At 43.4% G+C, this 25,791-nt stretch overlaps 1 protein-coding gene across 2 annotated transcripts in view; it reads left to right on the top strand.

Moving 5' to 3' along the window:
- PDE8A (phosphodiesterase 8A) overlaps window positions 1-25,791 on the top strand; it is a 170,742-nt gene that overhangs the window by 74,484 nt on the left and 70,467 nt on the right. For both annotated transcript variants that reach the window (XM_077124302.1, XM_077124303.1), the window contains exons 2-3: window positions 19,507-19,563; window positions 21,243-21,433. In XM_077124302.1, the coding sequence (XP_076980417.1) occupies window positions 19,507-19,563; window positions 21,243-21,433 (248 nt within the window). The remainder of the gene's footprint in view (window positions 1-19,506; window positions 19,564-21,242; window positions 21,434-25,791) is intronic.

Raw genomic sequence — 25,791 nt, forward strand, 5'->3', positions numbered from 1 at the left:
TAAGTTAAATTAGGAAATGCAGAGTAGTCATAATATACCTTTTGTAAGGGGCATATCTTAACATACAAAATCGGGCTGGGGGCTGCACTCTGGTACCCCAGTAGTGAGGACGGAGGGCAGATGCCGGCCGGCTAATAAAAACTCCCAATTGGCTTGCAATTTGATATTGTGTGGCCTTTCTGTTGGTGCGCCCCACTACATTACCCTCAGACATTTGCTGGAATATTTTTGCAAATAACATTCACATACAATTTTTGTTCCTTGGCTGTGCTAGTGCTTTGCCATCTGTAGGTTTGTTCATTTGAGTAGATTTTTTTTTGAAAAAGTTGTCTGTCAGGTCTGCTGAGAGAAAGAACAGAATGTTTTCTCTTGTTCTTCAAAACTACAACCAGCTTTGAAGTTCAGTGTTTGTATAGTTCTGTCTTTACTAATTAAGAAAATGGATTAGAAAAAGACAGTTTAATGAAAACTCACAGACTGCAGTCAATTTGTACATATCCTCTTGTTTGACACCATCATGCAAGCTTATTTCAGTTGTAAAAGAGCATCTGTAATTCTCTCGACTGTCTTCATGATTAACAACCTGCAGAGATTGTCCGTCCATGGTATAAGACTTAGATAATTTTGATATTTGAATTTTCTCCAGCTTGTAAATGATAAACCAGGGTAATAAATAACATTACACAGGAAGCAAAGATCATGGAAATAATAACTTTGAAAAGGAACCCTTAGTTACCTATAAGGTTAGGCCTGCTTGTTTTCATTTCTAAAAGCCTGTGAAATAAACCCCTGATTTTCTTTGACTTTACAAGAAAAGCTAAAATATGGCAGCTTGTTCTTTAGGGGCACACCTTTAGGTTTATGGGATTAAACTTTTTTTTCTTTATTTAGAACATTGTAGGTTTACAGAAAAATCATGCAGAAAGTAGAGTTACCATATACCCCCCTTACAAGCAGTTTTTCCTACTAACATTTTGCATTACTGTGATACTTTTCATATAATTGATGACACAATATTATTATTATAACTATGCTATTAACTTTAGCCTGCTGTTTACTGTAGGGTTCATTCTTTGTGCTCTGCAGTTCTGATTGTGTTTTGTTTTGTTCTGCTCTTATATATGTGTGTGTGGTAACTTACACATTACCCAAAATTTATGTTTTTAACCCTTTTCAAATTTGCAGTTCAGTGGTGGTAACTATACATGCAAAACTGATGCTTCTACCGCCATCATCATTCATTGTCAGTACTTTTCCATCACCCAAACAGAAACTCTACACGAAGTAAGCATTGCCTTCTCAGTCCTGTCCCGCGTTCAGGCCCTGGTAACCTATAGTCTGTCTGACTTTATAAAATGCATATTTTCCTTATTTCATATAAATTATATCATACAGTTTTTGTCTTGTTGTGTCTGGCCTATTTCACCTAGCATGATGTTCTCAAGGTTCATCTCTGTGGGTTGCATCAGAACGTCATTCCTGTTTTTGGCTGAATACTGTTCCATTGTATGCATAGACCACAGTTTGTGTATCCATTTGTCTGTCCATGAGCATTTGAGTTGCTTTCACCTTTTGGCTATTTGTGACTAATGCTGTTTTGAGCATTGACGCACAAATATCTGTTCAGTCTCTGCTTTCAGTTCTCTCAGGTATATGCCTACAAGTGGGATTGCCATGTCATGTGGCATTTTTGTTCTTTACTTCCTGAGGACTTGCTAAACTGCTTTCTACAGTGGCTGTGCCATTTTACGTGACACCAACAATGTACCAGGTTCCTATTTCTCCACTTACCCAACACTCCTTTTCTTTAAGTAGTCGCCATTCTAGTGGGCATCATATGGCATCTCATGGATTTTTTTTAAATTTCTTAAAAATAATTTAATTTTAGTTTTAAAATATACATGATATTTATTTTAACCATTTTCTGTGGGCAGTTCTTTTGCATTAAGTACATTGACAATCCTTGTAACTTTCACTACCATCTAGTTCTAGACTGTTTCCATCATCCCAAATCAAAATTCCTACCCATTTAGCAATAACTCCACATTTCTCCATTCCCCCACCTCTGGTAATCTCTATTCTGCTTTCCATCTCTATGAATTACTGTTTTTCCAAACCCTCACCAAAACTTGTTACTTTCAGTTTTTTTAAATAATAGCCATCCTAGTAGGTGTGCAGTGGCATCTCATTTTAGTTTTATTTCGCTTTTCTCTAATGCCTAATAACGTTGAGCATCTTTTCATACCCTTGTTGACTATCTGAATATCTTCCTTGGGGAAATGTCTGTTCAAGTCCTTGGCCCATTTTCAAATTGGATTGTTTGTCTTTTTATTGTTGAGTTGTAGGAGTTAAAACCCTTATCAGATATAGTTTCCAAATATTTTCTCCCATTTTGTGCGAAGGATTAGCATTAACTCTTGTGAAATGTTTGGAAGACTTCGCCAGTGAAGCTATGTGGTTCTAATTTGCCAGTGAAGCTGTGTGGTTCTGAACTTTTCTTTATTGGGAAGTTTTTGATGACTGAGTCAATTTCTTTCCTTGTTGTTGGTCTGTTGAGATCTCTTTCCTCGTGAGTCAATGTAAGAAGTTTTTGTGCTAGAAATTTGTTCATTTCATCTATGTTATCTAATTTTTGGCATACAGTTGTTTGTAGTGACCTCTTAGAATTCTTCTTATTTCTATGGGGTTGGTAGTAATGTCCCCTTTTCAATCCTGGTTTTATTTATTTGCATTTTCTGTCTATTTTTTCTTTGCCAGTCTGGCTATAGTTTTGTCTGTTTTATTGATATTTTTGAAGAACGAACTTTTAGCTTCTTTGAGTCTCTTTATTCATTTACCTCTGGACTGATCTTGGTTGTTTCTTTGCTTCTGCTTGTTTTGGGTTTTATTTACTCTCTTCCTAGTTATTCCAGATGTGAGATTTGGTCTCTAGAACTATCCATTTCCCTCTGAGCACTGCCTTTGCTGCCTCCCCTAAGTTTTGATCTGTTGTATTTTCACTTTCATTAGTCTCAGAATACTTCTTGATTTCTCTTCTGAGTTCTTCTTTGACCCATTGATTGTTCAAGAGTGTGTTGTTGAATTTCTATATTTTGTGTGTGGTGGGAAGGGATTTCCAGTTCTCAGTCTATTACTGATTTCTAGTTTGACTGCATTGTGGTTAGAGAAGATGATTTTATATGGTTTCAGTCTTTTACTATTTACTGAGACTTGTTGTCTACCAAATATGTGATGTATCCTGGAGAGTGATACTTGTACACTTGAAGAATGTGTATTCTGCTTTGGGGTGAAATTTTCTGTATATTGCTGTTAGGTCTAGCTCATTTATCATATTATTCAAGTTTTCTGTTCTCTTTTTGATATCCTGTCAAGGTGTTCTATCCTTTGATGAAAGTGATATATTTAAGTCTCCAGCTGGATCTATTTCTCCCTTCAGTTTTATGAAAGTCTGCTTCATGTATTTAGGGGCACTGTGTTTAGATACAGAAATGTTTATGATTGCTGTTCCTTCTGGGTGACCCTTTCATTAATATATAATACGTAATTTCTTTCTTTGTCAAACATTTTAGCAGATTTTTACTTAGTCTCTTTTATCTCATATTATTATAGCTATCCCAGCTCTCTTTTAGCTACTATTTCCATGGAATATTTTTCCCATCCTTTCATTTTCAAATCATTTCTGTATTTGTGTTTATGGTGGGTCTCCTGTAAACAATATATAGTTGAATCTTCTTTTTACTCATTCTGCCAATCTCTGTCTTTTAATTGGGGAGTTTAATGCATTTACATTCAGTATAGTTACTGATAAGGCAGGAATTACTTTAGGCATTTTGTTCTCTTACACTTCTTATATTCTTTTAATCTCTGTTTTCCTTTATTGCAGCCTACTGTTGTGTATATTTGGTCTTTTGTGTTGTAACTGATCCCTTTCTCATTTCCATTTCTGTATATATTTTAACTACTTTCTTTGTGGGTATCCTGGGGTTTATATTAACCTACATGTGTAATCTACTAGTTTGAAAAGGTACCAGCTTACTTCAGTAACATACAGTCTCTGCTCCTGTACCCCTCTGTTTCCCTTCTTTATGTTGTTTTTGTCACACATTACCCCTTCGTATTTTGTATGTAGATAACATGGGATATGGTTATTTCTTATTCAATTTATAATGTAAATCTCATGGGAAATAAAGAGTAGAGCTACATACTAAGGATAGCATACAATTGGATTTTTCATTTACCTATGTAATTACCTTTATTGCAGATTTTCACTCGTTCATACTGCTCCAAGCTACTATCTTCTGCTCTTTCCTTTCAACCTGAAGAACTCCCTTTTACATTTCTTGTAGGGCAGGTCTCTTGGTGATGAATTTTCTCAGCTTTTGTTTATCTGTGAATGTCTTAAATCCACCTTTATATTTGAGGACAATTTTTTTGCTAGAAAAATAATTTTTGTCTAGCAGACATTTTCTTTGAGCACCTTAAATATGTCATATCACTGCATTTTGCCTCCATAGTTTCTGATGAGACACTTCTGTCTTATCAAAGGTCCCTTGTATGTGATGAATTGTTTTTCCTTTTCCTTATTTCCAAATTCTTTTTTTTGGCATTTGACATTTTGATTAGCATGTGTCTTTGAGTAGGCCTGTTAGGATTTATCCTGTTTAGAGTTGGATGAGTTTTCCCAGACACGTATGTCTTTTCTGCGATTTGGGAAGTTTGAGGTTGTTTCCTCATGTGTATTTTTGCCCCTTTCCTTCACATGCTCTTCTGTGGCTCCCATGGCAGGTGTGTTGGTGTGCTTTACACTCTCCTGCACATCCCTCAGGTTCTGCTCACTTGTGTTCATTCTTTATCTGCTCTTCCACCTGTATGATTTCGATGGCCCTGTCTTCTAGTTCATTGATTCTTTCTTTTGTTTATTCACATCTGCTTTTGACTACCTCTACTGTATTTGTAATCTCTGTTACTGTGTTTTTCATCCCCATAAAGTCTGTGCTCCTTTTTAAACTTTCTGGTTCTTTTTGTTCATTCATTGTCTTCTTTATAAACTTTAGTTCTCTATCCATGTTTAGTTTATTTATATCCATATTTTCCTTTCTCTCTTTGAATTGATTTAGGAGATTTGACTGGAATGTCCTTGATTAATTGTTCCAATGTCTGTGTTTCCGCTGAGCCATCTCTTCCTGTTTCTTTATGTGGCTTGCGATTCTTTGTTGATACCTGGACATTTGATTGCTTTGATGTGAGGACTATGGAAGTCAGTTTCCCCTCTTGTTAGGGTTTTCGTGTGGATAGATTCTTCTTAGGCACAGGGCTCAGTTTATATTGAATCCTTAGAGCAGCCCCTGTTTAAGAGGTCAGATTCTCAGGTGATTTGGCACCTGGCTTTGTTTCCCTTGCAGGAGAGGATTTCCTTTCCTCTCTTTCTTCTCTAGGTATCCTTGGTTGTTCTTTGTTGTCGTTTTTATACAGATTTTCCTCTCAAGTGGCTGTGATTTGCTCAGCTCCTCCTCTGTGCTGTAGGTCTCTTCTTCACTCCATCTTTTAGCCCGGGGTACGCAGTTGCCCCTTCACCTTCAGCTTTTCTGCTTCCTCGTAACTCCTGCCCTAGGGGAGCCCAAACACAGAGCCAGGTGTGGTCACTGTTCAGAAACGCCTAGGTTTTTATTTCATTACGCAGACTCTTGGGAGTGGGATGGGTGGACACAGTGTGCCAGTCGTTCCTCTCTTGGTCCACCCCATTTCTGATACGGGGAACTGAAACGCCAGGGTGGCAGTAAGACAAGCATCTAATTAGACAGAACTTTCACTGTTTAGTGAAGTTGAGGATAGACTCAGCTGTAACAAAATTAAAGATGACATCATTTCCTTGGGGACATTTGAGAATGAGCCCAGAGCACCCATTCAGCTGGAGAGATTTCTCAGTGAAATTACAAAAGGGAGAATAGAATGATTTAGAATAAAAGCCTATCAGGAAATCTGGCTAATTTTTATTTTATGCTAAAACTGGGGTTAATTTTATTTTCTTAAAATTTTCCTTTAAGAATGTTTATTATCAAAACACAAGGAAATGGGGGATTTCAGTTATTCAGTAATTGGTTCATTCAGACAATTTTGAGTCCTGTGTTTTGCTAGAGTCTAGTTTTATGAAAGCAAATAGAACTCGAAAACTCCAGAAGCTCAGTCTGGTAGGGGAAACAGGTAAACATATTTCCTGTGTGATGAAAATAAGCCCAGCTGCCTCGGAAACACCAAGGAGCGCTGCCTCGTTCAGACGCAGGCTGGAGGCACAGGTGAAGGAGAAACCTCTCCAAACTTGGTCTTAAAGGGTGAGGAGGGGTGAAAAGGGGAGAAGAGGAGAGCAGGAGCATGCCAGGCTGAGGGAGCCACAGGGGCCAAGGCACAGGAATGAAGAGATGCGAGCTCTCAAGGAACTGGAAGTGGTTTGGGGCACTTCGAGCGCTCTAGAAGCCTTGAGCTCCTTAGCAGGGAGACCAGGCCTTACCTAGGGCAGTCCTGAAGGTTGTGCCTGTGCCGTACCCCTGCAGCACACAGGTCACTCCTTTTGGAGTTCAGCATTGCGGTGGTACTGTGCTGTGAGTTAATGACTTCATGTACTCCCTTCCCCACAGTGTGCAGCTGTCTCTTGAATTCAGTTTGTAGTGACTGAAGGAGGACAGATTTGTCTTCTGGGCACACCATTCTTACAAGAGAATGTTTAATTGTAATAGATGTCAAATGAACAGAAAGATATTTCAAAATGTTTTTTGCATTGTTTCTTTATGGTCAGTATTTTTGTACTTCCTGCAGAAATATGTCCTTCCTTGTATTTTCAGGGACTAGTGAAATTTGGGCGGAATGAATTCCTCTTTGGGGCTTATGTGAATGTATTCTCATTAATAATCACTGCTGAAGTAAAGAGGAAATGATATCAGCAGATGTGCCGAGCTATTATTCACACTGAATACACTATTCATTTAAACAAAAAGGTCATTTCTCAATTCAAATCGGAATATTCTAATTTAAGGCCTAAATCAGTTGTGTCATAATCTCTATAGAAACAAAGCTTTCTACTGTGTAATAGTTGCATAAGTAATTCATTTCCCTTGTAGATACACAAATTGTAGATGCAAATGCTTCTTTTTCCCTTTTCACTCAAGAACTCTCTTAAAATAGAAAGACTTTAACTGGTGACATTTGTTTATATATTTTATAAAATTTAAAATCTGTTCAAATTTCTTGCATACATACCTTACAATATTTTTTAACTCAAAAATTCTTGATGAGCTCACTGTCCTTTCCTCGTTAGGTCAGATGCAGAGGATTGAACAACTATATTTCTTAGTGCTTAGCATATTAGCGTCATTGGTTTCTCCAGTTGGGTTGTCTGGTTTTCCCTGATTTGCAGGCCTTCTTTGTACATAATAGGTATTGAGTCCTTTAGTGGTTATTTAATTTAAAAATAACCTTCTTCTATTCTGTAACTTGCCTTTTCACTTCCTTAAAGAAATCTTATGATGAACAAGGCTTTTAATTTGTTTTTTTAATTGTGAAAAATAACACATATACAAAAAATAAATAAATTTCCAAATACATTTTAACAAGTAGTTATACAACAGATTTTGAAGTTTTGTAAGTTACGGTTCCATGATTTTTTATTTTTCCTTCCAGCTGCTCCAAGACACTGGAGACCAAAAGAAATATCAGTATATTGATTCAGCAGTTATATCCATTTGTTTAATCCTATCTTCTCAATTAATCTCTTCCTTCTCTTTTCTTTTTTTGTGAAAAATAACATATTCAAAAAGACAATACATTTCAAATACATTGCAACAATTAGATGTAGAACAGATTTCAGAGTTTGGCATGGGTTACAATTCCACAATTTTAGGTTTTTACTCCTAGCTGTTCTAAGGTACTGGAGACTAAAAGAAATACCAATATAATGATTCATCAATCATACTCATTTGTTAAACCCCACTATCTCTGTATAACTGCACCATCACCTTTGATCTTCCTCCCACTCTTCAGCGGTATTTGGGCTTTGGCCATTCTAACATTTTTATGTTGGAAGGGGCTGTTGATAGTATGGGATAGAGGGATGGAGCTAATTGTTCAGGAGAGGCTGGGCCCTTTGCATCTCAGGACTTATCTGGTCCAGGGACCCATCTGGAGGTTGTAGATTTCTGGAAAGTTACCCTAGTGCCTGGAACCTTTGTAGAATCTTATATAATGCCCTAAGTGTTCTTTAGGATTGGTGGAATAGGTTGCAATGTCTAACTGAAGCTTGCATAAGAGTGACCTCCAGAGTAGCCTCTTGACTCTATTTGAACTCTCTCAGCTGCTGATACTTTATTAGTTATACTTCTTTCCCCACTTTTGGTCAGGATGTAATTGTTAATCCCACTGTGCCAGGGCCAGGCTTATCACTGACAGTCATCTCCCATGCTTCCAGGGAGACTTTCACCTGTGGATGTCATGTCCCATGTATGGAGGAGGGTAATGATTTCACTTGCAGAGTCAAGGTTAGAGAGACTGAGGCCACATCTGAGCAACAAAAGAGGTCCTTCCAGAAGTAACTCTTCGGCATGCCTATAGGGAGTCTAAGCTTCTCTACTACCTACATAAGCTTCACAAGAGCAAGCCTCAAGATCTAGGGCTTGGCCTATTGATTTGGGTGTCCCTAAGGTTTGACACAGTATCCGGGGCTTCCCTGATGGTAAGGTTTAATAGTTCCATATTGTTTCTCCCATCCTGCAAAGGGCTTTACCAATAATTTTTTGTTATCTGCTTAATATACTCTGGGATGTATCCAGACATTACATTAAGTGCTATAGGATAAAAAACCTTTTAATTTTAAAATCTAATTTATCAGTCTTTTCCTTTATTGTTAGTACTTTTTGAATCTAAAAAATCTTTACCTATCCCCCAATGTTCTTCTCCCTCTCCTCTCCCTTTCCGCTACCCTCTTTTGTTTCTTTTGATCCAGTTCTCAGCATTCTTTCCCTCCCTGCTTCCCATAGGCCAAGATTCCGATGTGGTTAATGTGTGTTTTTTTTGTTTTTATGTGTTCTTATAAGGTATATACTGTTACTCTGTGCTTATGTGATTTTCAGTTATGTAAATGGTGTTGTAGTGCAGATCTCATTCTGTTTCTTACTTCTTTCATTTAGAGTTTTAAGATCCATCATCTCGCTATCTCCCAGGTAGATATACCCAGATGGCCTCCAGCTCACCGCCACACGTGACACTGGACAGACATCTGGTCATGTTTCCTTACAGACCTTTGTGAGGAGAGCCAGGCTTCTCACTTCTGAGTCTTAGGATATGCAAATACAGCATTTCTGCCTTAATGACAGTAATTGCTTCCTGAAAATCAGATGTTCTAAGTGAAAACTTTAATTAGGACCCATTTCTTATTATGGTAAATGAAAAAAGTTAACAATTCATTAGAAGTCAACTCAAACCCCCCAACTATTTCCTGAAGCATAACTGAAACTTAGTGCAACACTGTGTAGGGATGTGGCATATAGGGTGATTATTAGCACGTGGGTGCTCTGGATGCATTAACAAGGGGGTTTGCCTGCTGCCCCCACACAGGGTGGTCTGGGTGCCTGTCTCTGGGCCAGCTGCTTCAGAATTGCACATCCCCTGCGACACTCAGTGCCTCTCAGAATCTTGTGCAATTACGACTCTTACGACATCCTAACAAGTGTGTTTGAGTTGCAATTTGAGACTTCTGCATACCATCTTCTTAAAAAATGTATTGAATCTTGAGGCTGTAAAAATATGGTTTTCCTATGAACACCACACAACTCCTGGTCAGGATTCTACCTTGAAACCTTAGAAAGAAGCAGCCCGGGGAAGGGACAGTCTCTCTAGGATGACTTTATTTAGCCTGGACTATTGCTCTCTTTGCAGTGAAGGGGCAGGCAGTGATTCTCTAAGATGTGGTGGGCCAGGTCACAGCCACTGCCTTCGCTCCCACCTCCCGTCATTCGCCCCCATTCTTGATAAGGAGACTGTCACGCTGTCACCCACCCCGGGGTTCTCACTGTATCTGCCGACGTTGCTGGTTCCTTTACTGTGTGCTCCCCTCTCCCTTCTGCGGTCTCTCCTCCACAGCCCAGAGTTCCAGTTTCTTGGGGATTATAAGAAAATGGCTTCTTCCTTGATTTTTCTAAGATGATTGTTTAAAATTTAGAATTAACAAAATTAGCAGTGAAAATTATTCCAAAAGGAAACTGTGAAGAAATCAGTGTTATTTATTAAAAATAGTGTAGGCCAATAGCGGAGAATAGTTGATAGCCTTTATGAAAGAGGATGAAGTGATGGTTTAACAGGTAAAGTCTATATTCAGAGGGTTGAGGGTTTAACGCAAGGAAATCGGAATGGACTTTTTGTTGCAGGCTTTTTCAAATAGCTTTCAGTGTAGGAACTCACTTTCTACCGAAAGCCATGATGGAGATAATGTATTTAAGGGTTAAGAATTTCTTGGGTGCTCTAGAACCAAAGCAGGTGCTTTTGTTGGGTATCTCCTTCTACTAGTAACAATGACTATAAGTTATAGAGCATTTAACCTGTGCCGGGCACCACGCAGAGAGCTGCGTATCTGCTCATTTAATTCACAGTTTTTCAAGTGAGATTTAGCAAAGTGAAGAAAAACTTGCCTAAAGCCAGACTTTCAGAGGAGGGTTCAGAGTTTAGACCCCTGTCTGTCTGACATCAGGAATACTAGTTATGGGACTGGTTTGATTAATTCTGGGTAACTCATTGCATTTTTAGGTTGTCATCGTGTCATCCCTGTGGATATCCTCAAGGTTGGTAAACTAGCCCGGTAGAGGCTGGGCTGGCCTTGCAACCGGGATGCTCGGAGTGACCGATAGGCAGGCGAGCAGGTGTCAGGCCTCTGAACGAGGCTTATGCTGCTGGAGTGAGTGTGCCACGTCACCTGATGGACGGGCGTCAGCGTGGCCGAAATGGGCACACCGCAGACAGAGGCAAGGTGCTGACCTGTTAGCTTGTGGTTGGAAGTATCCCTTATTTATCTACATGAGAATATCCGGGCCTGCCGGGTTCAGTTTCTCCTCAGGGAGAGGCAGATGAATAGCTCTGAGTTCTCCACCCCCGGCTCCCTCCCCTGGATAGCCTGTAGACCCTCCGCTTTAATTCTGACATAGTACCACTCAAGTGACCAGTTTCTTCTTTCTTGGAAAATAAAAGTTGGAGAGGTTAGTTTTCCATTCTGGCCTCCATGATGTTATACCTCCTATATTGTTAGTTGGATTTGAGCATCCTCAAATTTAAACAATGTTTAAAGTGGATCTCTTAGATTAGCTTATCCTACCCTTGACTATTCTCAGTTTTTTATGGGTTGATTATTTTAGAGGGCAGTTTTATTTAAAAAAAAAAAAAAAGAAGACAAAACAACTTTATTTGTCCCTAGTTATCAAATACATTAATATGAGATTTGAGAACGGGGCCTTATTTTATAACATATTTTATAAGGGAATGATTCTTTTTGTATATTACTTTCGTACTCTTAAAGAAATAGCTCTTTGGAAAAAAAAATATAGCTTAAAAATGCCTTAAAACTTTGTGTAATATTAGTTATAGTTTCATAGCAAAATTTTTTGTAAGTCCTTACTGTAGATACTTGGAATTTACTGGGCATTTACTCAGTGTCAGGCACTTTGCTAAAGTCCTTTGAACAGTTCATTTCATCCAGACAGCTTTTTGGGGTTTTGTTTTGTTTGCCCTACGCTAAGGGTATGGGTTAAAAGGCCTGAAACGATTCTGTCCTACAGGACCACGCCATCCTGGTGTTCTGCTGGCAGGACACAGAATGCTCTCAGCAAATACTTTCTGTTTAAATGCGCTGAATGGAAATTAGAGATGGGTGAGGAGAGATGGATGGGCCTAGGCCGGGGGATGCGTGCAGTGCGTTTTCCTGCTCTGAGCGGGGCCAGGGAGAGCAGGCAGGAGCTCTGCCTCGAGGCAGTCTTGGTGCCGTCTTGTGGGTCTGGAGGACCAGCAGACCCATCCCCACTTGTGTTAGGATTGCTTCATAGGCCTGAGTTTCCATGCAACCCTGATATAAAACTGGAAAGTCAGATATCAGAATTCTGGTCTGGGAGTCCCTGGATTTGATGGTTTCCTATCAGTGTCTCCTGATGACTCTGCCGCGAAAGACCCCAAACCCATCTCCTCGTCTCCTTTGCAGCTGTGAGGCCAAGCCCACATCTCTCCCTCGGCTGCGGCGACAGCTTCCTGACTGCCCCCTGGCCGCCAGTCTCGCCCTCCACTGTTCATTCTCCAAAGAGACTAGACAGATCGTTTTGCAAAGTAAAAATCAGATCATAAGACTTACAGAAGACTGTAAAAACCCTCCAGCGTCTTTTCATAAACCTTAAAATAAAATCTAAACTTGTCCTGGCTTAAAACTCTGCCTAGCCATGATCGCATGATGTCATCTAGTGCTCCTCTGCCCCTCGGTCTCCTTGAAGGCCCCGCTGAGTCCCCCCTTCGCCCATCCACCAGCAGCTGCCCTCTCGGCCTGGTGCCCCTCCACTGCTGCCTGGCTGGCTCCTTGCAGATCACTGGCTCTCAGAGGCTGCCCTTGACTCCTGATCCCAGTGGCAGCCCGTTTCCTTTCCGTCATGTCTCTCCCTGCTACGTGGAAGTCGTGTTCTCTGCTGAGTCCCTGCTGCCTAAGCCCTTCATGCCTAGGGGTACTCGGTCAAGTTTTGTCAGGCGAATGAGTGCTGTTTTCTAGTGTTCGTGATCTTATTTCAGTTAGATATAGATTAGGGTCAGGTGACTTGAGGCCTTTCCCAGCGGAGTATGAAATGATCCCAGGAATTAAATTCAGGCAGACCTGGGTCCTGTCCCTTCCTTGCTGCTTACCAGCTATTTAGCCGTGACTGCTCAGAGTGTCATTTACTTTATCAATAAAATGGGGTTAATGCGCTTACTTCACAGGGTAGGGAACAGATCAGATTTAAATAAGTTTGGAAGTTAAGTAGCTAGCACATAGTAGGCACCTTCTTCTTTAGAACAGACTGTGCCCTGTCACTGCAATTACGTTTCCGCTCCTGCTTCTCCAGGACAGCGTCGTTCTTTGCACTCCAGGACGGAGCACAGTGCTCGGCGTGTGGCAGGGGGCGGGTGGGCCACAGACGTCTGGACTGATTCCCTCGCCCCCACGAAGGAACTGGTGTTTCCTGACTCCTGTCCGGGTTGTGTCCCTCTAGTTAAATGGTCACTGTCTGCCCAGAGAGGGACAAAGGAGGTAGCGCTGTTCACGCGAGAGCTGGGGACAGGGTGGCTCAGGTCAAAACCTGAGTTACGTCTTCACCTAGTTAATGTAAATCCATCCAGCTTAAATTTCTGTTTCTAACAAGGGGATGTAGGAAAAGGAGGCAGAGCACGGTTCTTCTGTGGCTCATAGTACTTACACTTTCCATAAGATTCCTTCCTTTTTTTCTGTTCCTTAATGAGGTAAAGTTTATGTGAAAATACTCTGAAAACTAGAAAGCACTATGTTACATACACACTTATACGTAATAAGTTGGTATGAGTTTGATTTCTAAATAAATGATTGGTTCAAAAAGATTAGCTGTTGAATAAACATTCATTAAAAAACTATTTTTTTGATGGCTATTATATGCCAGGCACTGTTTTGGGTATTGGAAATACCCAAACGTAATTCATTCACAGCAATGAATAAAACAGGCAAAAATCCCTGTCCTAATAGATTTACCTTCTACTGGGAGAGACAGACAGTAAAGAAGACAAATAATAAAATTTGTAGAATGTCCAATAGTGTTTAAGAGCTAGGGAGAAAAAAAAAAGCAGGGCAAGGGATAGAAAGGGTTAGGGGGGGTAGAAGTTTCAGATAGGCTGGAATTATATCACCCCCACCCCAAATCAACACTCCCAACATGTGACTCTGCCTTTTAGTGTCACATCTTCAATGATAGGTCAGTTAAGCAAACAAAGGAAATGAGGGCTGTGGTTCACCCAAAGCTACTGATTATTTATTTCATGTTTCTGTAAGTCATGTTTACCCCCCAAATTACTTTAAAATATTAAAATACAAATAATTATCCTTATTGTCTGATATTCTAATTTTATCATCTCCTTTGTTACTGAGAAATCTTAATAATACACAAATATTAAAAAATCCAGTAGAATATACTCAACAACAGGTATAATTATCAATATCAACCCTTGAACATACCATTTTTTATTACCTAAAAATATCAGTGTTTTTTTCATATGAAAGTTATGTTGTTTAAATTGATTAGAAAATTGCCATTCCCTTCTAAAGATTGATGTGAAAAATAAGCTGTTAGTAAGAGGGCTGTGACTTGATGTGTTAGATCGGTTTCGCTGTGATTTTCACACAGAGGGAAAGGTGACGACAGGAGTCGCAGGAGTTCCCACCTCATCCCGAGGGGCTGGGACGTTGAGTCTTTGAGGGTCACTGCTGACGTGGCTCCCTGAGAAGTGCTCTCAGCTTTCCTGGTAGTGGTGGTTTTGGAGCGGGGTGGGTGGGGGTGGGGGCGTGGCAAGTAGCTGTCCGTTGCTGCTGGACAGAGGTCCTGAGAGCCGGACATAGCCGGTAGACAGGATGTAAGGTTAAATGCAGTCTAGTTAAGTAAGTAAAGTAAGCGTTCCCTGGTAAAACAGAGCTGCTGAAGCAGTCATATTCTCAAATCACACCGCTAAAATTATATTGAGGCACAATTTATGAACTTACATTTTTTTAAGATGAATCTGTAGCATCTTTGCCTAAAATAAATCCAATGGTAAGTTATTTTTATAAGTTGAGATATAGACTTATATGTCCTTTGTCTGTAAAAAAAGTTCACCAACTTTTGATGGAGATCACAGATTGAGAATTTTTTTTCCAGGAGTGATGAGGATTTTCCCTGAATTGTCCGTACTTCTTTCATCCTGTCTCTGCCCCCCCTTCTCTCTCTTTCGGCCCCCCCCCCCAAACACACAGTGCCATGAGGTAAGGGACAAAATAGAAGTATGGATATATATATTTTTTCTATTCTTTTAGTCATTCTAGAGATTTACCTTTAAACGTTTTTGTTATCTATTGCTGTTGAGTTTATTTCCCTCCTCCTGGTTTCTGTAAGTTTGTACTGATGATTTTCTTAAAATTAATGATTTTAAAGTTCAGTATATTTAATGTTTTTGTTTGATGACAAAAAGATTTAAAACTGTGAATTTTGCCTCTGACTATAACTTGGCAATATCCTGTAAGTTTTATTATATGATATTTTATTATTTTCCAAGTAATCCATAGGTATAGTTTACATTTTCCTCTTTGATTCAGCAGTTGTGAGTGATAATATTTTAAAATTTCTTAGGGAGGTTGTTGTTTAAACTTATGTTTTTAATTTGTGGTTGGATTGTGTTGTGGTCAAATAATCAAAAAGTATGCAGTTTTTACTTTTGGGAATATGTTTTAAGATTTTCTTTGTGACCTTATATGTATTTTTACAGTATTCTTTTTTTGGGGGGAGGGAGGCATGGTCTGGGAATTGAACCCGGGTCTCCCACATGAAAGGCGAGTGTTCTACCTCTGAGCCACCGAGCACCCCCATATTTTTATTTGCCCATTCAGACTTTACTCTTTATCTGTCTGATCCTTTGTAGCAGGTTCCGTCAGTTTCTCCGCCAGAGGCTGAGGACGGCAAGTTGTTTCGAGGCCCGGGTGCTCTCTGACCACCACTTTATCTCAGGCGGCAGCAGATCCCTCCTTTTTTATATTTTTATTTTTACTGAGAAGTCTCCACACACATAAGTCCAACCATATTATACAATCAATGGCTCACAATTTCATCGCATAGTTCTGCATTCTTCACCATGATCATTTTTAGAACATGTGCATCACTCCAGAAAAAGAAACAATAAGAAAAAAAAGGGCTCATACATCTCATACCCCTCACCTCTCCCTCTCATGACCCACAGTATTTCAGTCTACCCAATTTTTACCTTTTACTCCCCCTATTATTTATTTATTTTCTATCCTTAGTTATTATTATTTTTTACGCATCTGTCTATACCCTGAATAAAAGGAGCATCAGATACAGGGTTTTCACAATCACACAGTCACGTTGTAAAAGCTGTATACTTATACAATCTTCTTCAAGAATCAAGACTGCTGGAACACAGCTCAACAGTTTCAGGTACTTCCCTACAGCCACTCCAATACGCATAAACTTAAAAGGGATAGCTGTAGAATGTGTAAGAATAACCTCCAGGATAACCTTTTGACTGTTTGAAATTTCAGCCACAGAAACTTTGTCTCTTCTCTCTTCCCCCTTTTGGTCAAGAATGCTTTCTCAATCCCGTGATCCCAGGCCCGGCTCATCCTTGGGAGTCAGGTCCCACATTACCAGGGAGATTTACACCCTTGGGAGTCATGTCCCACGTAGGGGGGAGGGCAGTGAGTTCACCTGCCAAGTTGGCTTAGAGAGAGACCACATCTGAGCAACAAAAGAGGTTCTTTGGGGCCAACTCTTAGGCATAATCTTAAGTAGGCCTAGTTTCTCCTTTGCAGGAATTAGTTTCATAGGATTAAGCCCCAAGATCGAGAGCTCGGCCTATTGATTGGGTTGTCTCCACTGCTTTTGAGAATATCAGGAATTCCCCAAATGGGGAAGTTTAATAGTCCCTCCTTTCTCCCCAGTCCCCCAAGGGGACTTTACAAATACCTTTTTATTCTCTGCCCAAATTACTCTGGGATAGATCGGGGCATCACACTGACCTCACCCTATTCAAGATTCCATGAACTTATGGTGTTCAAGTAAACTGACCATACAAGTTAAATTAGATAATATGCTACCCAAAATAAAGATAATTGCACCAAATAAACATCTTTCCTTTTTGTCTCATACAGAGGTTGAAGTTTGAAAATATGAGCCATACTGTTCTTTACCCTGTATTCTAATTTACCTTAGTCCTATCCAAATCAGCTTTATTCATATCTCTAGATGAAGCCTGATCACTTTTTCAACTTTTTAAACAGTTGCTGTATGGGGTAGTGCTGACATTCAGAGCTTCAGAGCTCTGACTGTGCATCTCAGGTGTCACAGAAATCCCTGAAGTCTCAGGGAATGGCCGGCTTATATATAAATAGCTCCATGTCTCAGAATTTAGAAGTGTCAGTTACAACTCTTAAATATGTGTGACTGCTGTTAGAGCTCACAGTCTAGGAACCTTACAATAGGCTCCCTCCCTATGATGGTCTTTCAGCTTTCTCTTATGAAACAGTCCCCCAGCTGTGGGAAATCAGTCCAAAAATGGTCATCCTCCCCTTTCTTCTTCCTGAACAGTTCCACTGTACTCTCAAAGCAGCGCTCCTTGCTCTTCCATTCATTTATCACTTTGAACTTCATTGATAAAAACCAACAAAGAAAGAAATTCATCATTCAGAGGGGTCCCTCTCGGTGCCTCTTGCTTTCGTTCTCACTGCGAGAGTGTGCTTATATAATCCGCATCTCTCTTTTAAGGCTCCCCAGCCCTCGGGGACCATCTCTCTGAGACTTCTGGCTTTGGCACGCGGCTGGGCTTCACGCGAGGCTGACCCGCAGTCTTCGAGCCCAGGCGCGGGTGGCTCCGTGGGCTCTCTGACTCCCTCCTCCTCAGTCTTAGGGTTGGAGCAGCAGCCACTGTGCTTCTGTGTCCTGAGAGATGAAACGGTTACAGAGCAGATCAGAACTGAGCCAGCGCCCGTAACTGACAGGCATCCGCTTCTGACAGTTCAGAATGTACATGGATTTCTCCTATCCCTGAGCACGTTCTGCTGATATATTCACCACAGGAGAGACTGGCCGTGGCGGCCAGTTCGGGGCGTCCGCACAGCGTCTTGCGGATCTGGGTCTCTGGCTGCGGCGTGGGGGCTGTGGGATGTCACTGTGGCCTGAGGCTGGGCCCAGGCAGGGCTCCCATGAGCTCACACAGTCTCTCAGCAAATTGCAAAAAGTCACTGCCTCCAAGCAGCAGCTCAGTGCCAGGGTTTATCCGCGGGGCTGGATTTCAGAGGCTGGGGTGGGCGGCACACGTGGCGGGTACGGGCCCACAGCCTGCAGAGCCCCCTGGACTCTCGTCCCTACTGCACCGTGGGGTTCGGGTACGACATTGTGTTTTAGTGTGACCTTCTCAAATGGATGAGGACTATTGATAAGAGGTGTGTAGGTAATAGGGAGGGAAAGGCAAAACTGACGTGTTCCTGCCTTGATGGTGTGGGGGAGGATGGACACGTTCTCTTGGAAGGCTGGAGAAGGCTGGGGGCTCTCATGGACCAGATGGGTAAGGGTCTCCCCGGCAGCATAGGGTGCTCAAAAAGCCCGGTTTTGTTTTGTTTTTTAAAATTTAAAGTTAATTTCAATGAAATAGACTCATGGAAAATAGAAATGTTTCAAAATGACTGAGGAAGAGCCTACATAGGCCATTATCATGGAAGAATTGGAAAAATGCAGTGCTTTAGGTATTCTGGTTTACAAAAACTGGAGGAAATGAGGATTTTCAGGATAAGGGTGATAGAAAAAGATATTGAACATACAGGAGAGAGCTTTGGGTGTGACTTCAGAGGCAGAGGAAGCAGGACAGGCAGATGAGGCACGTGTGGAAAGGAACACACGGCTGTGCCCGCCACGGGGCCGGGAGGAGGCGCTGGAGCCCTGTCCACGGGGCCCGGAGGGAGGTATGGGGGACTCTGTCTGCGGGGCCGGGAGGAGGTGCGGGGGGGGCTCCGTCCACGGGGCCGGGAGGAGGCACGGCGGGGGGCGCGGGGAGACCTGTCCACGGGGCCGGGAGGAGGCGCTGGAGCCCTGTCCACGGGGCCCGGAGGGAGGTATGGGGGACTCTGTCTGCGGGGCCGGGAGGAGGTGCGGGGGGGCTCCGTCCACGGGGCCGGGAGGAGGCACGGCGGGGGGCGCGGGGAGACCTGTCCACGGGGCCGGGAGGAGGCGCGGGGGGCTCCGTCCACGTTAGCCTCCCCACCCCCCACCCCGTTGGCCGCACCCTGCCCATGTCCTGGCCCCTGGGCTTCTCTAGGCACGTGCCGTGTCGCCGTGGTGGGAAGGGTGGAGCTGGGACGACAGGAAGTGTTCACTCAGGGCCTGTGGGAGGCGCCTTACCTCGTAGTCGCATTTGATCTTGACAAGAAATCATCCAATATTATTCTACAGAGGAGAAAGTTGAGGCTGAGGGAATTTCAGTACCTTACTTAAAATCTCTCACAGCTAGTAAAAGGAAAACCAGGAGTAGAACCATTTCATTTGTCCTCCGTCCCACCCCCTGGGGTTGACAGAGCTTCTTGGAATTCCTCATAATTATTTCTCTGTCTACTAACTATTCACTTTATGTGATTTTTTCCCCTAGACTAGAAGTTTCGCTTTCATCTGTGGTGCTGATTAGAAAGAGCATTTTAAGCAGGCTTCTTTTTTCTTAATTTCTAAGCACTGTCTCTTTCTTTAACAGGTATCTGTAGCTGATGTGCAGTTTGGCCCCATGAGATTCCATCAAGATCAACTCCAGGTAATGCCCACACCCAGGGCCATGCCGTGAGTATCGCGTGCCCACGGGCTTTAAAGTGGGGAGGGGAGAGGAGCCTGAAGGCACACGGGGGAAGTGCGGCCCTAGGCAGCTGTCTTTTGTTCTAAGCAGTGGTTTTCATCAGCGTTAAATTTGCTGAGCTTGGTAGCAGTACAGAGGTTATATAAGAGAATGGCCTTTTCTTGAGAATATACATGCAGGCATTTAGAGATGAAGCAGTTTCTGCAATCTACTTTAATATGGTTTAGCAAAGAAAAATAAAATGCACACCTGAAGCACACACGTGTGTGTGAGTGTGCAACAGGGAGAAAGTAAAGCAAAGGTGGTAAAATGTTAGCATTTGGAGAGAGAATGTACTGGTGCTTCATGGTCGTTCACAGCTTCTCTGTAAGTGTGAAATCACCCAGATGAAAAGTGAAAGCAAACAGTCTCATCTTTCATGTTGCTCAGTCAGCTGTGTCCAGTGAAGAGAAAATATCTATAATTTGACTCATCTAAAATATTAAACAGGGCGGTGCAACGGTGACTCAGTGGCAGGAATTCTCACCACTGAGTCGGAGACCTGGGTTCAATTCCTGGAGTCTGCCCAAAATATGCAAAAAATATATATATATTTATTAAACAGAAAATAACCAACTGAAAGTTTATCCCCAAAGTTAATTGGTGCTTCTTACATGCAAATATGTTTCCACTATTACATTTTTTAACATGTGAAGAGGGCTGGCAGAAGTTTTAGTTTAGTTCAGTTTTTTACATTTATGGTATTTGTGCAGTTGGTAAACTGAGAGGAGCCAAGCCTTGGGGGAATAGGTTTCTGTCAGCTTTGGGGTCTCAATCTCACAGGTGGCCCTGAGCCCCCCAATCTGGCTCTGAAGGGTGCAGCAGTCGTGCTCCTGAGCCAGATTTGGCCTGCAAAGGTGGCGGCGCCTCTGCTGACCCCGGCCAGCCTCACTGACCCTGGCCAGCCTCACTGACCCCGGCCAGCCTCACTGACCCTGGCCAGCCTCACTGACCCCGGCCAGCCTCACTGACCCTGGCCAGCCTCACTGACCCCGGCCAGTGGAGGCACAGGTGCGGCTGCATCCTCTCCGGCTTGTCCCCTCCTCCAGCTGGCAGACTCTGCAGGGCCGTGCTCCGTCTGCTTTAAATCTCATACTTTAAAATCTAAGTTTTTGTTTTGTTTTTTTAACCTTGGAGAAATTGCATAAAATCTGGAATTAAAACATTTAAATACATTATTTAAGTAATTAAGCACACTGGTAGTTTCACTGAAACAGTAATGTTTGCTGTCTGAGGACTTGCTGTTCACAACAAATATTCGCATTTTAATTGATTTCATTTCAAGATAAAATGATTTAGGACTGATTATAATAGATGGATCAAGTATTTGTTGGCTTCTGCCAGTAGGCTTGTCCACAAAAGAAGTAGGTGCATGATCTGGGCATTTGACTCCCGAACGAAGAGCCGGTGGGAGATGACGTTAATGTGGGGGCTGAAGGATGACACCCCCGAATGACGTGCGGGAGAAGGACTTTTAATGCCGGGTTTTTATGTTCACATGGTGTAGCTGCCGTGAAAACACCTGGAGGTTTGCTGTGGCTTAAGACACGACAATTCTTTCCAGGTCGTTTGTAAACAGTGCTCGTGCTGTTTCGATGCAGGTACTTCTGGTGTTTACCAAGGAAGATGGCCAGTGTAACGGGTTCTGGAGGGCCTGTGAGAAAGCGGGTTTCAAGTGGACCGTCATGAGGGAGGCGCAGGCCGTCCTGGCGTGTTTCCTGGACGTGCACCATGACATCATCATCTTAGACCACAGGAACCCCCGGCAGCTGGACGCCGAGGCGCTGTGCAGGTGAGTCCGAGCCGGGCCTGGGCAGGGCCGCTGGCGTCTGGTCAAGTGGGGCAGCCTGGGGTACGTTACGCTCAGTCTCCCTTTTAAATCGCCTTTCATGCATGTAAAGTCATCACGGCCTTAGAACATTGTTATTTCTACCACTGATGTTTCTCTCTTTTTTGTTTTGCTTTATTCTGCCTGGCTTTGCTTAAAATGGTAAGGAAATGGGAATGAGAACACTTAAGGGTTACGATGAGACCCAATCTATAAACAACCACAGCTGTCACCTGCATGTCACTAAAACAAGGATTATTATCATTTCCAGTGTTTTTAAAGTTCTAAAACTTTTGAAAATTGTTTGCTATTGTTAGGTGACTGTGCCTTGTTTATAATACTTGTAAACCATCCAGTATCCTGAGAGAATTTTGAGTACAAATAGAAATCTTAACACAATGCTTTTTAAAGGAAATTATTTGCTGCTCAGAGAAGCAAGGCAAAGTAAGATACCCATTTTTACTTAATGGAAGATTTTTATTTTGGGGGGAAGGCAAATTTTAATGTAATGTAATATTTCACAACATGTTAATGTTAAGGACATTTAAAATCTTGACTTTTAAGAGCTAGAAAAGATTTAAACCAGATATATCAAGGGTTAAAAACTGAGATGACAAAGTGATATCAGATCAAAAAGGTCATTTGCAGGATCTGTGAGGATCCCAACACATTTGTTTTCACCGGTGGTGAGAACTACATTTCAGGTAGTCTGGGGAGGGAGCTTCCCCCAGTGTGGTTCGCTGCCAACAGCGCTTCCTCTCTGGCCTTGAGCTAGTGCTTGGACTGCTGCCCCTGCCATGTCCTGTTGTAATCTGGTGGAGTCCACAGTAAGCCATTATGACTGTCGCCCAGATTCGACATGTAGTCTGGCTGGTCACCTAGCACCTCCGCAGTGATTGCAGCCCACCGGTCACCTAGCACCTCCGCAATGATTGCAGCCCACCGGTCACCTAGCACCTCCATGGTGATCGTAGCCCGCCGGTCACCTAGCACCTCCGTGGTGATTGCAGCCTGCCGGTCACCTAGCACCTCTGTGGGTGATTGCAGCCCACTGTTCACCTAGCACCTCCGAGGTGATTGCAGCCCACCGGTCACCTAGCACCTCTGTGGGTGATTGCAGTGTGCCGGTCACCTAGCACCTCTGTGGGTGATTGCAGCCCACTGTTCACCTAGCACCTCCGCGGTGATTGCAGCCCACCGGTCACCTAGCACCTCTGTGGGTGATTGCAGTGTGCCGGTCACCTAGCACCTCTGTGGGTGATTGCAGCCCACCAGTCACCTAGCACCCCCACGGTGATTGCAGCCCACTGGTCACCTAGCATCTCCGCGGTGATTGAAGCCCACTGGTCACCTAGCACCTCTGTGGGTGATTGCAGTGTGCTGGTCACCTAGCACCTCTGTGGGTGATTGCAGCCCACCAGTCACCTAGCACCCCCACGGTGATTGCAGCCCACCGATCACCTAGCACCTCTGCGGTGATTGCAGCCCGCTGGTCACCTAGCACCTCCGCAGTGATTGCAGCCCACCGGTCACCTAGTACCTCTGTGGGTGATTGCAGCCCTCTGGTCACCTAGCACCTCCACAGTGATTGCAGCCCACTGGTCACCTAGCACCTCCGCAGTGATTGCAGCCCACCGGTCACCTAGCACCTCTGTGGGTGATTGCAGCCCGCCGGTCACCTAGCACCTCCGCAGTGATTGCAGCCCACTGGTCACCTAGAACCTCCATGGTGATTGCAGCCCGCCGGTCACCTAGCACCTCCATGGGGATTGCATCCCACCGGTTACCTAGCACCTCTGTGGGTGACTGCAGCCCGCCGGTCACCTAGCACCTCCATGGTGATTGCAGCCCACTGGTCACCTAGCACCTCCGCGGTGACTGCAGCCCACTGGAAGTGGGGAGAGCTCCAGCCAGTTCAGAGAGCCGTCTGGTCCCGGTGCTTTCTCCAGCATGAGTCTCCTCAGTTGTACATTTTAAACACTTGGTTTCCGAGATTCCTGCTATCCCTAATACTCAATGGATAACATTTAAGGAAGGGAAAAATATATCTAAAGTACATGGTGCTTGGTAGTATTAGTGGAAATGTGGTAACGTGTGAGAGGCATTTAAAGATGGCCAAACAGAGCCAAAATAGGGAAGATGAGGAGGGGGCAGGGTGGAGGTGTGAAGAGAGCTCGGCCCCATCCCCACCTTGCCCGGTGCTCACCCCGAGCCCTAGGTATGCACTGAGCAGTAACAGCTCGTACTCACAAAGATGCTGCTGCCAGACCCTGGGCCGCCAGAGAAATGGTACGTGCAATTATGTGCAACTTTTTAAGGGAGGAAAATGTACTATATACATTTTAGAAATATTTTAAACAACTAGATTAACTCATTCCACAAATTTTTAAATTCTCTACACGAAAATTTTCTTGACCAAAAATAAATAAAATGAAGTTCTTGTCTTTTCAAGCCTATAGACAAGTGGGGTTGAGATATTTAAATGAAAAAAGTGCTGCTACATAACAGTCAGGAACTCACAGTTACCAAATTCCGTACATTTTAGAGTTACCCAGAGTTCTCATCATGTAAATAGGAAAATTTATACCATTTAAAGTAAATAATGTGAACGGGGTTGTTGCGTGTGGTTTTAGAGAAGGGTAGAGGGCCATACGTGCGTCTCTTCTGCAAGGTCCCCTCCACTCTCCATCAGCTTCTGCTGGGGATTTAGGGCCTCCCAGAGGAACGCTCTGAGTTTTAGAAGTTCTCCCTCATGTCAAGCCCAGAACTGGCCCTTTGGGTCTCTAGAGCAGGTCTCATCCCCTTTCAGAATAGATTTCCGACATGTGAGGGCAGGGGGTAGGTCCCTGCCGAGACATCTTCTCTGGTCTGAGTGCATCTTCGCTGCGCCCCGTGGGTCTCACAGAGCGTGGCGTCAGACCCCAGCCCCATCAAGGACGCTGCCTCCGAGTACCCTCTTCCCGGTGATATCTCGTACAAGCATGGCTTCCAGAGCTGAAAAGCTCGCCCGAGGTTTGGACAGACCAATGAAGAGTAAGCAGAGTGGTCGCCTCCCCCATGCTAGACAGAGAGCAGCCCATCCTGGAGCCTTCCTGGTGGTTGGTGTGTCTCAGCCTCACCGAGAATCTCGGGTCTTTCTCAGTTCTGGTATCCCACTACATCATCCCCATTTTGTTAGGCTCTGGGAAGGGTCCTTGTGCCACTGGTAGTGAGTTCTGTTGAGGCAAGTGTGGACCCTTGTCTGTATTATTTTAAGTTGGTTTCTTCTGGATCTTGGCCCTTACCTGGTTTATCTCTCTTAGTATCTCTCTTAGTCCTTCAAGGGTGCCTGCCCATGTGGACTGTTCTTTCTAGGCTCCCCCTCCTGACCCGCCTGCCCTCTGTCTCAGCAGACTTACCTGTTTACAAGACCTTAGTTCTTTCCTTCCTTTTGGTATACCTAATCAAGACATGTTGTGAAGGGTTTTTCGTCATTACTGACCTGTCCAAATGGCATTCATTGGCATCTTTCTATGGGAGGCATTTGGAGCTCTTTACAGATACCTTGCTAATGGCGAGATAATTTTTGTGTGCTATATTTTCCGAGTTTACCAGTTTAGGAACCCTACTTTTCACATTTTCTCAGTTCTGTATGCTATACTTGGTACCTGCAGTACACAGATGAGCTGATGCTTTGCTGGCAGGCAGGTGAGTGAGCTCCGCATAGGCCAGTCCATGTCCACAGAGGGGGTACAAATGGAGACTGGGGTGGGCCTTTTGCAGAGGACGTTTGGGTTGAGTCTTGAAGGATGAGCAGGAATTTTGTAAGGAAGAAAGGCCAAGAAAACACTCCAGGGAGAAGGAGCAGCGCACGAAGGAACAGACATCAGCGAGCTCAGGGTTTTCGGGGCTTCTCTGCTAGGTGGGTGTCCCGTGGGCCTGGGTCAGACAGGTGTGGTGCATAGCTCTGGGCGGGTCTGCACCAAAGCCTGTGGATGGGATCCTGTAGCGCTCGAGACACCAACATACTGTGTTCAGGGAGTGTCAGGAACACAATGTGAGGTCCCTCTGGCTGCCGAGTGGAGAATGGAGTAGAGGACAGAAGAATTGAGGCAAGAAAATTGGTTGTGAGGCTGTTTAAATTATCCTGTGCAGTGTCTGACATCAGTGCCCCCTTCCAACTTCATAAAATCCCCATGAAGATAGTAAAAGAGACAAAAATTGACCACAGCACTAAAAAAACAGAAAGACAAGATGATAGATATGTCCAAAGCTGGGAGAGCAGAAAGGACAGACTCCACTCTCTGCTGATACAACCATGGGGACCAGTCAAGAGGCTTGCT

Source organism: Tamandua tetradactyla, chromosome 12, assembly GCF_023851605.1.
Source record: "Tamandua tetradactyla isolate mTamTet1 chromosome 12, mTamTet1.pri, whole genome shotgun sequence".
Taxonomy (NCBI): domain Eukaryota; kingdom Metazoa; phylum Chordata; class Mammalia; order Pilosa; family Myrmecophagidae; genus Tamandua; species Tamandua tetradactyla.